The 11,943-nt window shown below is 37.4% G+C and overlaps 1 protein-coding gene across 1 annotated transcript in view; it reads right to left on the minus strand.

Annotated features, from left to right (window-relative positions):
• ctr9 (CTR9 homolog, Paf1/RNA polymerase II complex component) overlaps nt 1–11,943 on the minus strand; it is an 18,795-nt gene extending 6,852 nt beyond the window's left edge. The window contains exons 1-18 of the mRNA XM_051899150.1: nt 11,776–11,943; nt 10,437–10,535; nt 10,117–10,356; nt 9,909–10,026; nt 8,520–8,609; nt 7,951–8,207; nt 7,766–7,873; nt 5,826–6,062; nt 5,643–5,732; nt 5,432–5,560; nt 4,042–4,225; nt 3,850–3,938; nt 3,048–3,233; nt 2,876–2,963; nt 2,611–2,759; nt 2,415–2,531; nt 677–822; nt 513–584 (exon numbers count right to left, since the gene is read on the minus strand). Coding sequence (XP_051755110.1) covers nt 513–584; nt 677–822; nt 2,415–2,531; nt 2,611–2,759; nt 2,876–2,963; nt 3,048–3,233; nt 3,850–3,938; nt 4,042–4,225; nt 5,432–5,560; nt 5,643–5,732; nt 5,826–6,062; nt 7,766–7,873; nt 7,951–8,207; nt 8,520–8,609; nt 9,909–10,026; nt 10,117–10,356; nt 10,437–10,535; nt 11,776–11,820 — 2,444 coding nt within the window. The 5' untranslated portion in view covers nt 11,821–11,943. The remainder of the gene's footprint in view (nt 1–512; nt 585–676; nt 823–2,414; nt 2,532–2,610; nt 2,760–2,875; nt 2,964–3,047; nt 3,234–3,849; nt 3,939–4,041; nt 4,226–5,431; nt 5,561–5,642; nt 5,733–5,825; nt 6,063–7,765; nt 7,874–7,950; nt 8,208–8,519; nt 8,610–9,908; nt 10,027–10,116; nt 10,357–10,436; nt 10,536–11,775) is intronic.

Below are 11,943 nucleotides of genomic sequence, written 5' to 3' on the forward strand. Positions count from 1 at the left end.
GATGGAAGGAATGGACGAACAAAGAAAGGATGGATGGATGAAAAAAACAAATGAATGATGGATGAAGGAAGAAAGGAAGGAACAAACAAAAGATGGATGGACGAAGGCAGGAAGGATGGCAGGAGTGGACGAACAAAGTATGGATGATGGATGGAAGGAAGGAAGGAAGGAATAAAGGATGGATGATTGATGGATGAAAAGAACAGAAATGAATGATGGATGAAGGTAGAAAGGAAGGAACAAACAAAGGAAGGATGGAAGGAAGGAGGGAGGGAAGAAAGGATGGAAAGAATGAACAAATGAATGATGGATGAAGGAAGGGTGGAAGGAAGAACAGCCAAGCATATGATGGATGGATGGAGTGTGTGTGCGTTTGTGTAAACAAATGATTTCAGACTGGCTGGGATTCTGTTGTCAAGCAGTTTTTGGCAGTTGTCGAATCACATTTGTCTGTGTCATGCTGTAAGAGGAAACTTTCAGAACAAAAGTCAAATCTGGAAAAGCAACCGTACCTGGCTTCGCTCGCGGCCAGCGCAAGGTCAAATCTCATTTTGTCTCCAGCCTTACTGAGGTAGCTGAAGTACCTGTGAGAACAATAACAGAGAGTTATGAAAGCAGCATATGAGAGCCTCAGGCTGGAGTGCGTCAAATGCTGGAGGTCATGGAGTTCACGTACCTGTGAGCCAACTCCAGCTCCTTCACCGCACTCAACACAGCCTTCAGATTACTCTTCTCATCCTTCAGCACCAGCGTGGCCAACCTCTGCAGCACCAGCGCCACATTGAACATCAGAACAGTGTCACTGGGAGCCACATGCCGAGCCTGGAAATCAAAGAAACAGAAAAAGAAGTCAGAAACATTTATAATTAGGACAAAATCTCGACCCCCATTCACTACCATTATAAAGGCTCCAGTGGGTTAATAAAGGCCTTCTGAAGCTAAGCGATTGGTTTTTGTAATTAAACATTTTTATAACTTTATAAACTGTAATGACTAGCTTCCGGTAACAGAGGATAGAGCAAAACAAAACGCCGGTCACGAACTAGAAGTCACCACTTTTTCGACAGGTCAACCCCTCTTTTCAAGGATACTTTAAAGAAAATGTATATATGGAAAACAATCGGTCATACCCTCAGAATAAATGGTGAGAAGTATTAATGATAAGATCATTATGCTAGGCTAGCAAACAGTGTAACAAAAAATTACCTCAGGTATCCAGCGCTAGTTTCAACAACATTGTCTTGCTTCCTTTGAAGTTGCAGTGAAAAAGACCAGGTGTTGTTTTTATTTCACTATATTGACTTTGTCAGCTAAATTCACTATTAGATTAGATCGATTACACTAGCTATTCACTCCAAACATAGCAGGCTGACGACATCTGCTGGTTAAAGCCGCATAAATGCAACAAGAACAGCAAAAACATGTTGTACACACTTTGAAACCGCAGTACGTTATCGTTCATTGGTGTGAACGCAAATATACTTGTCGTTATAGTTATCTTTATAGTTATCGTTCTTGATGTGAACGGGCCTTAAAATGAGAAGTTTTAAAGAAAAATGTCGGAGGATTACAATATAAGAGAAGTCATCAGAGGTCAACCTTTCGCTGGAACTCAACTCGTGAACGCGCGAACGGCAGTTACCAGAAGCTAGTATATTTTTTAATACAACTCAGATTGTGTTCGGCTGAAAGAAGAAAGTCATATACACCTAGGATGGCTTGAAGGTGAGCAAATTATGGGATCATTTTCATTTTTGGGTGAACTATCCCTTTAATATGCAACACGTCAAATTAATTGTTCAATACTATTTACTGAATTATGCAACATATTAAATAAACTATATTATTATGCTGAATAATGTTATTAGGCATATTAATTATTAGGGCTGGGACAATACTATCGATGCATCACGATTCGTGGATCATTTCTGATATATTCCAAGTGCATCACAAATCAATTCTGAGTTTAGTTTTTAACAGCAGATGGCGCTCTAGGCTAGTTTTAACCACATGCTCAAATGCTCACAAAGAAGAGCACTTGTGCATTCGGCTGAGTCTGAGAATGTATGTGCACCTCAGAATGCTTTTATTTTCTATACATTTAGATTAATGTAAACGGCCCACTGCAAACACCCTTTTCGAACTTTATGGATGATTATTTTATAGAAGGTTCAAGTGGTGTGTGTAAGGAATTGGAAGCAAGCAGAGTACGGCTGTTCCTAAAGCACGCAGTGCCATCTGCTGTAGAAAACTAAGCTCAGAATCGATTTCAGAGAGAATCACGGTACATACGGAAAATATTAGAATCGATCCATTATTTTCATTTTTTATTTTTATGACTTAATTATTTGCTTTTCATAAACTTTCAGGAAAGCCTGCAGTAAAGAAAAGAAAATGCATTAAGATTTTCCCACCCTGAGAAGAGTCTGTTTGCACTCCTGCAGCTTGCCACATTTGAAGAGCGCTCGGGCCAGATACAGCAGCACCTCTGTGTTCTGATATTTGTAGAATTTCTTCAAGCAGTTTTCATACTGAAGAGAAAAACAGTATGTGAGTAACAGATCCAGAGCAAAACCCTTCCTGTTCAGAGGAGTTTGTTCATTCTCTCACCATCTGCACAGCACTGATGTACTGCTTCTGCTCCACATAGATGTGTGCAAGATTCAGCCAGACATCACTGATCTCCGCCGTGGCCTCTCTGACCTGGGCAAAGACATCCCGTGCCTCTCGGAAATAACCCTTATGTGCCAACACAGCACCTACGTCACACAGAAAAAAGAAGCTTACGATGAGCGGGAGGAGCTGAAGCAATATGATGGGTAAACACAAGTAAAGTTGGCAAGTCTGGCCTTGCATTAAAAAGCAGATAAAGCACCTATGCCATTGGCAGCATACAGATTTTTGGCATCATTCCTCAGAACTTGTTTGTAGATCGCCAAAGCTCGATCCTGGTGCCGCTTTTCCTGGAAAAAAAAAAGGAGCAAATAAATAGAACAGACAAATTCCAACAGCACATGATGGTTTGTCAACTGAATATTGTGAGGCACCTTTTCTCGGTCTCTAGTGGGCTGGTGTAGCGTCTGAAGCCACACGTTTCCCAGCGCAAGCATAGAGTAGGTGTCGTTCTGAGTTGAGGGCTGTTTAAGGATGCGTTCAAACTTCTTCTGGCCGGGACCCCACTCCTGTTTGGCCAAGTGCAGGTTACCAATCAGCGACCAGGCGTCAGGGTGGTCCTGCAAAACACATTTTATTAATACAGATCTGAAGAAATGACCAAAAACTCAGCGCTCCTAAAAACGTCCAAAAAGTCTAGGTTCGTAAGCCACAAACTTGTTTGAAAAGTTGCAAAAAAGGCCCACACAATATAAAGCATAAAAAAAGACAACAAAAAAGCAAATGTGAGATAAAAACCACAGCTTTAATGAGAAACAGCAAACGTTTCAGTCACAACATGACCTTTCTCAATGCTAAATACTATATATATTATACAGGGCTTGAATTTCGGCATGGGATTGCACATATTAAGCATAATTTTACTCATTCCCACTCACACCCAAACTGCTACCTCTCAGTACTAAATTAAGTTATTTTTTGCTGCTTATTGCGCAGTCAAATACACAAAATAATGCCGGTCTTGGCGAGTATTCACGTGAACACAGTCAGTTGTTTTAAGTGAACATAAAGAGTTGAGAAAGAAAACGCATGTGTAACAGTATAATGGATCTGTGCATCAGGTCTTAAAGTGACAGCAGCCTAATATACCTGCTGCTACCTGGCACTGTAATTAAGCACTGATTATTTAGATTGATACAGATCTAGAAGAATGACAATATATGTATGTATATCTACCTGATTGATCTGAAGGGCTTCTTTAAACCAGTCAGAAGCTTCGTAGAAATTTCCCTTGTCACGTGCCATTGCTCCAAGACGCAAGTAACCTGTTACAAATTCAAATAAATCAAATGAACTGTTTCCTGAAAAAAAAAAAAAAAAAAAAAAAAAAAAAAACACACACAAAATTAACACTGTGATGATGCATACAGTCCACATAGTTGGGATGCTCTCTCAAGATGTTCTTGTAGAGTTTCTCGGCCTCGTGAAACTCGCACATGGCTTCATAGAGTCTGGCCAGGTTATAGGAGGTTGTGACAGAGATGGCGTTGTAGTAGTGCTCATCGTGCTCGCCCTCAGCTTTTGCCCTCTCCAAAGAAGCCAGGAAGTATTTCTACAAAGAAATTGAGATGTATGATTGACTTATTTAATGCATTTCTGATGTTTTTTTTTCCCACAACCAACCAACCTTACTTTCATGTTATAAGTTAATTGTTCATTGACTACTATTATTATGCCATTCATGGGTTTATCTCCTCCAAAAGTGTAAATATTGAGCCTCCCAGGAACCATCTAAACATTGAGAATGGTCCACTGAGGTCCGTCAATCTCATTTCCAGCTCAACCAATAGCGAGAGTTTGGGGCATGGCTACTGTAGCAGGTTGAGAGTTTGGGGCATGGCTACTGTAGCAGGTTGAGAGTTTGGGGCGTGGCTACTGTAGCAGGCAGAGAGTTTGGGCGTGGCTACTGTAGCAGGTTGAGAGTTTAGGGCGTGGCTACTGTAGCAGGCAGAGAGTTTGGGCGTGGCTACTGTAGCAGGTTGAGAGTTTAGGGCGTGGCTACTGTAGCAGGCAGAGAGTTTGGGCGTGGCTACTGTAGCAGGCAGAGAGTTTGGGCGTGGCTACTGTAGCAGGCGGAACCAGAGGGTGTTTAACCAGTGAGGGACCATGACTGACGCGTTACATGGAAAAAGAAATTCAGCTTCAGGTACAGGAGTGCAAGCCAAATTTCCACCTTCAAAGACTAATCAGGTCATGAACATGTCAAAGCGAACGGGGCATTGAGATACAATGTGCTACACTAGACGCTTCAATACCTTGCAACACCATCATGCACTCATTCAGAAAGACAATTGTACAGTTCATAATTGTACAGTCCCAGCCTTTTTATTTATTAATCAAAAATTCCGTGTTATAGAGTCAATTCCATTTTTATGACTGGATTCGTGATTCCGCCCTTCTGTCCGATTCTGCATCGCAGAAATACTAGGGCCCTAGTTTATATAAGACACTTGCGTTCACTCTAGAGAGTTTTTAGCCTACTCAGTTGCTTACTCATGACACATAGCAACACAGCTAAAAGTACTCCTAATATGTTAGACCATTTATTGAAAGTAGCCTACTTTTGCCTGAGACATGCCTTCACAACCACCCGTAAGAGCTGTTTGTGATGTTTGAGCTGGGAAAGGAGCGATGCGCGAAAGGGGTGTTTGCAAGGTTATTGGAAAATATGCTTTATTTTTGTAATTCCACTAGGTGCCACTAGTGTCGCAGAAACTACATACTTCACCTTTAATTTGAGCCAAAAATTTCTCTTTACCTTGGCCTCGCCGAGGTTTCCCAATCTGAAGTGTAAAGCCCCCAAATTATTGAGGATCTCAGGAGGAACATCAGCCTGGACCTTCTCCTGAAGGATGCGAGTGGCAGTGCCATATGCAGAAAGAGCACCCTGCAGGAAAGATGGGCGATTCACAGTGAGGTGTACGTTACACAAGTCAAAACACAGACGCATGTAGAAACAGCACTGTTACCTGAATGTCTGTTTGTTCCAAAATTTGGGCCAGCTCGATCCAGGCTTCCACATCGTCGGAATATTGTACTGTGACTTTTTTCAGATGTTCCTATGAGTAAAAAAAAACAAAAAAAAAACAGCCTTATCTCTGAGAAAAACATTTTTTGTAATTCAATTTTTTTAAATATAACAAATGTCATACTTTAGCAATGTCTCTCTTCTCCTGGTCATCCGATGTGGCATAAAGTGACCCAAGGATTTTCATGGTTTCATAATTGTTGGGATATGCCTTCAGGACCTTTTCAAAGCACTGCGCAGCATTCTCCTTGTCTCTACGATACACATACATCTGGCCCAGGCCAAAGAAGGGCAGTACAAAAGTAGATGAAGCAAACTGAGTGGCCTGATAGTAGTACTGGAAGGCTTGGTCGTAGTCCTCCTAAAAGCAAAGACGTGCAAGTTTATTACCATTTGTCTGAGACATTACAGGAAATTTCAGTTGACATAATTGGCCAGGTCGATTCATGTTTGGCCCCAGTCCCCAGTCTTCAAAATATTTCAAAGTAAATTTTGAATAAATATTACAGTTAATTCTTAAGTTTTTGTAAAACTTATGTATGTATGCATGTATATACATATATATATATATATATATATATATATATATATATATATATATATATATATATATATATATCACACTAATAGCACATATCACAGTGCGTAAAGTGTGTAAATACATAAGAAACAAAAACTGAGTGTTTTTTTAAAAACCCTCTTTTGTGCAGAACTACTTCCTTCTACCAGATTAAAATCTCAAATTGACAGTTTAACAGTTCAGCCCAAGCCTCCGTTACTAATTCTAAAACATCACTTTAGAACTAGTAATGAAGGAACGTTGAGTCACTTCATTGAAGCTTATTGTATTATGTAGTGTATTATAAGAGAGAGATCGACTAAACGAGTGTATTACCTGCATCTGATATAGCATTCATTCCTCAGGTTGATGTCCATAATATATCCATTATAAAAAGTTTGTTTGAATGTCCACTGAGGAAATCGATATCTTTGTCCTTTTAAAAGTAAAGAGGATTTCCCAGTTTTTTTCCCCTCACTCATAAAGACAGTCTTTGCCGCCATCTAATGCCGTAATAATGTAACTTTCACTGAAGTCCGTATCACGATCACTAACAGACCCTTTCTCAATACCAAATACGGCATATTATTTATACAAAATAACATTTATTGAACAGCATTTAAATTAACAATAATAGCCATTATAAAAGACAATAAGAAATAAACACACGCAAACAATTAAGTAAAACATACAAAAGCAGTGCTCTAGTACAGGATTTAAGTTAAATATAGCCTAAATATAAAGTTATGAATCTTAATTTTTCCCCTTAACCCAAATCGATTTGCTCTGGAACACGTAATAAATTAATAAGACCAAAGATTGCCTGTTTGATACACCCCAAATGAATTATTTCTCATGTTTAACCACTATCTGCATAAGAGCCAGCGGCAAATTCCCGAAGGACTGGTCGAGATGAAGCTGTTCTCTGCGGGTACATGAGCGCTGAACGGCCGCTGACGGCCTGGAGCTCGCATCTGTGAAAACGTCTAAACAAATTGTAAAATAGGCCCTATGTTTATATGAGTCACATATTTGAGGTCTAAATAACTACATTCTCACCTAAAATACTCTTAAAACTACTTTTCGTGACACAACAACAGTAGTATTTTTTAAATATGCTGGATTTGCTCGACTGCCATGACAGTCGTTGCAAGCGGAGTGATACAAACGGTGAAATGGTTCCAGTGCTGATACTGGAATCTAAAAATCAGTTCCGGAAACTAAAATAAAGCTGAAATAAAAAAATTAAATATAAATATTTACAACTACCTGAAATAAATAAATGTAAGCATTAAAATTACTACAATTAAAATAAACATTAATTAAAGCAATATAACCCTAAAACCCTTCAGAAATCAACAAAAGCAATTAACGAAATGACAAACTATAATATTAATAAATATAAAAATAAAAGTCAATTTAAAATACGTGTTATATTTCTCATATACGAAATATATACCCATACTGGTTATACACTATTTCTCAAATTAAAGTCTCTTTCTCACCTGGACATGGAAGGAACGAGCTAACTGATAGCAGCTCTCTGCTTGCATAGCCTCCACTTCTGTGTTGTGAAAAGCATGAAGAGCCAGATGCTGCACTTTGCTGTAGTCCTGAAAAACACAAAGTACATTTAAAGTACAAGATCTCCAATTCTAAACGGTAGATCACAAGAGGGATCTAGCTTTACCTTTTTGAAGAAGAAATGATTGGCGAGGTGATTGAGCACCATAGGATTGCTGGGGTCAATGGTGTAGGCTCTGGAAAGCAGCTGCACGCCGTTCTTGATGGAGTCGGCCTCTTTATTGTTGAGCTCCAGCACAGCCAAACCCACCAGTGCTCCCACACATTTGGAGTTGAGCTCCAGAGCTCTGCCAAACGCCAAGCGAGCCTTCTCTAGTTTGTTGAGCTTGACAAAGCAGTGGCCCATGCCTAGTCTCACCTCAGGCTGCAACAAGACAATTACAAAGAAATGAGCTCTGTCAGGCTTGACTAGGACTGGGCAAAAAATGTGTTTTTTTTCGATGAATCGTTTTTTTAAAATGTGGTCGATTCAATATCGAATCTTCAAAACCTACGGATCGATCTTTTTTCCGTATTTATAACAGTGAACATAATATCTGATTGACGCTAAATTCATTACTAGATGTCATGTGACAGAGACAGAATTGAAAGATTTCATTAGTATAAATTGATCTACTATCACTATCTAGGAAGTGGTCAAGATTCAAGGAAAGGATAATAGTATTTTCAACTCACCTGGACAGCCAGGGTTTGTGCGAAGAGCTTTTTTGTAGTAGGCTAGAGCTCCCCTGTAATCCTTTTTGTTGAAGGAGATACACGCCTTACCTGTTAAAGGACATAAACATATTCATAACAAGACAACATCTATCAATAACCATGAAACAGCATTCACACCCAATTTAACTTCAATATTCCGCTTGAATAACAATGTGACTAATGTGAACCGCTAACAGCACAATAAGACCAGGAACATGTATTACAGGATATCTAGACTTTTTAAGAGCTGCATAAATAAATTTAATAACGCGTCCATACAAAACAAACCTAAAGAATCTCAAAACAAATCATGTACACTATCAGTCAAAAGTTTGGAATAATTAAGATTCTTCAATGTTTTTGAAAGAAGTCTCTTATGCTCACCAGGACTGCATATTTGATTAAAAATACAGCTAAAACAGTAATATTGTGAAATACTATTACAATTTAACAGAACTGTTTTCTATGTGAATATATAGTAAAATGTAATTTATTTCTGTGATCAAAGCTGAATTTTCAGCATCATTACTCCAGTCTTCAGTGTCACATGATCCGTCAGAAATCATTCTAATATGATTATTTGCTGCACTATTATTATTATTATTATCAGTGTTGAAAACAGTTGTGCTACTTAATATTTTTCTGTGGAAACCATGATTCAAAACTTTAGGGTAAGTAAGATTTTTCCCAAAAAAAAAAAAAAAAACTAATAATATAAATTAAAAAAAATAATAATACTTTTATTCAGCAAGAACGCATCAAATTTATCAAAAGTGACAGTAAAGACATTTGTAATGTTACAAAACATTTCTATTTCAAATAAATGCTGTTCTTTTGAACTTTATATTCATCAAAGAATCCTGAAAAAAAAAAATGTATCATGGTTTCCATAAAAATATTAAGCAGCACAAGCAAAGCTGAAGGATCATGTGACACTGAAGACTGGAGTAATGATGCTGAAAATTCATAACTATTTTAAACTGTAATGATATTTCACAATATTACTGTTTTCACTGTATTTTTGATCAAATAATGCAGCCTTGGTGAGCAAGAGACTTCTTTCAAAAACATTAAAAAAATCTTAATTATTACAATCACGACAAGAGCGCTGTGTTTTGACTTTGAGCATGCAGCGCTCACAGTTATTTTAATTCAATACGCTCATATAATATGAAGTTTAATAATCACATTAGGCTATATCGAAACTGTCCCCAAATTTAAGATATAATCTAAGAACTCCTAAAATGATAATTTACCAAATTTAAAACTTTTTACAATCTCATATCAGATCAATCTGTATTTAAGACATATTGAGGTCCCGTGGGAAGCCTGTATTAGGTAAGTATGTAATGATCATGTGACTTTTACCCAGGAGTGCAGGGATGTTGTTTGTCGACTGGTTAAGAACGAACTGGAACTGAGCATCTGCTTGATCCATCTTATCTCCTTCCAGGAGACAAAAGCAAGCTCTTCCCAGCAGATGGTTCTGTAGAAATGAGAAATAGCATCATTAGTTATAAAAACATAAAAACACTAACAGTGATTGCTACGATATGACTATGCAGCCTTCATTTACCTGATCGTACATGATGATCTTGTCTGCCATGGTGTACAGAAGAGTGGACTGGTTGATGAGGTCCTTCTTCGCATCCTTGTTCTTCTCTTTTCGAGCCTGTTGGACATAATAAGCTGCTAGTGTGTCCAAACACGTCATCTGGTCCTTCTCATGGTCTCTGTAATCCAGGTTTCCATCGATGCGTGCCGCCTCCAGCAACTTGACAAAATCTTCTGTCTTGCCTTGTTTGTAGTACTCCAACTAAAAAGAAAGAAATAGTACTGAGGATTTTATGCACCAGAAACCCTAACAAAGTCACCGTACATGAGCTTGACACTTACTGCGAGAGCGATCCATATGTGCAGCTGTGTGTGCTCCTGTTTGAGGATACTGATGACTTCATCTCCTTCAGGAAGCTGATCGAAGTCGAGCTCAATAACCTGAGAAAGAAACGACATATATGAACTCAGTGAGTGCGAACCATTAATGAGGATGAGAACAGGAAAATAATAATATAATAATAAAAATCTTTATTTTATAACCAACACTACAAAGTGCTTTACAAGAATCAAATACAAGTTATAAAATAATTGATTTAAAACAATTTCGACCATTTAAAACATGAAGGCAGGTGACACAACACACATTTGAGAAATAAAAGTCATTTCCAAAATTGTAATTCAAATAAATTTTGAGTTGATTTAAAAGAGTTCACTTTTAAAAATAAGATCAAATTCCAACCAGTGAGTTTTGCTGAAATGGACAGTAGAGCTAAAATAGCTGCAATAAATAATAATAAAATAATAATAAAAACATTTTATATATTATCAGTTCACGTGGAAGATGTTTTTGTAAAAATGCCCCTGAGACATGTTACACGGCATGACAAATTAATAATAATGATGACAAATATACAATGATATGATAATAATAATTGTCTAAAATTATTATAAAATATTATATCATATGTGTGTGTGTATATTTATATATATATATATATATATACACACACACAATTTTTTTTTTAAAAGAATTTAAAAATTTCTTTACGAAAAGAAGCGAAGCTTGTTAATTTGCCAATGTGATGTTAAGATATTTCTCATTGGATGGTGATAAAAATGCAGTATTTATATTTGATTTAATTATTAGAATTGTGGGTTATTATAGTCAAATTGAATAAACAAAAAATACCTATGCTTGAACAATTTACATTAAATGCATTTGGAAACAATATCTAAACGTAAACAAGTACGAACTACAGCAATACAAACTATGCAGCTGTTTAATATGTACAATGTTTTTCTGTTGTAAAACTACAATTGTTGTTTTGTACTTTCTGGCTTGATTCTAAATTAAAAAAAAATAATAATAATAATAAATATATCAAAATATATCATACAGACAAACTTCAAAGGAAAAGGCTTAAATATGCTTGGATGATGTTTCTTGGCAGAACCATAAACTAAAGTATTTTTATATCATTGTATAATGATTGCATAATTATGACTGTGTAGCCCAAGACTCTCGGAAGCACTTCTTTCATTCGCCTTTGTTAGTTCATTAATTTTACGTAAACTTATCAAAAGCGCGTAAATGATAGCATGTTAGCAGAAGATAGCTATCCACAGAGCTGTAATAAAACTACACTCAGCATCACACAGAGATAAAACGAGTCCAAACCTCATCTGTGTCCCGCAGAGGGATTTCAATGGATCCCCGAGACATGGTTGCGACTCGAGCCTAAAACCCAATATTGCAGGTTTTGGTTTGTACTTGTCCGTATCCAGCAGCAGCAGCCGCACACACTCACCAACTGAACATGAACAACAAAATACAGTACACTTCCGG

This window comes from Ctenopharyngodon idella, chromosome 7, assembly GCF_019924925.1.
Source record: "Ctenopharyngodon idella isolate HZGC_01 chromosome 7, HZGC01, whole genome shotgun sequence".
NCBI classification, from domain to species: Eukaryota; Metazoa; Chordata; class Actinopteri; order Cypriniformes; family Xenocyprididae; genus Ctenopharyngodon; species Ctenopharyngodon idella.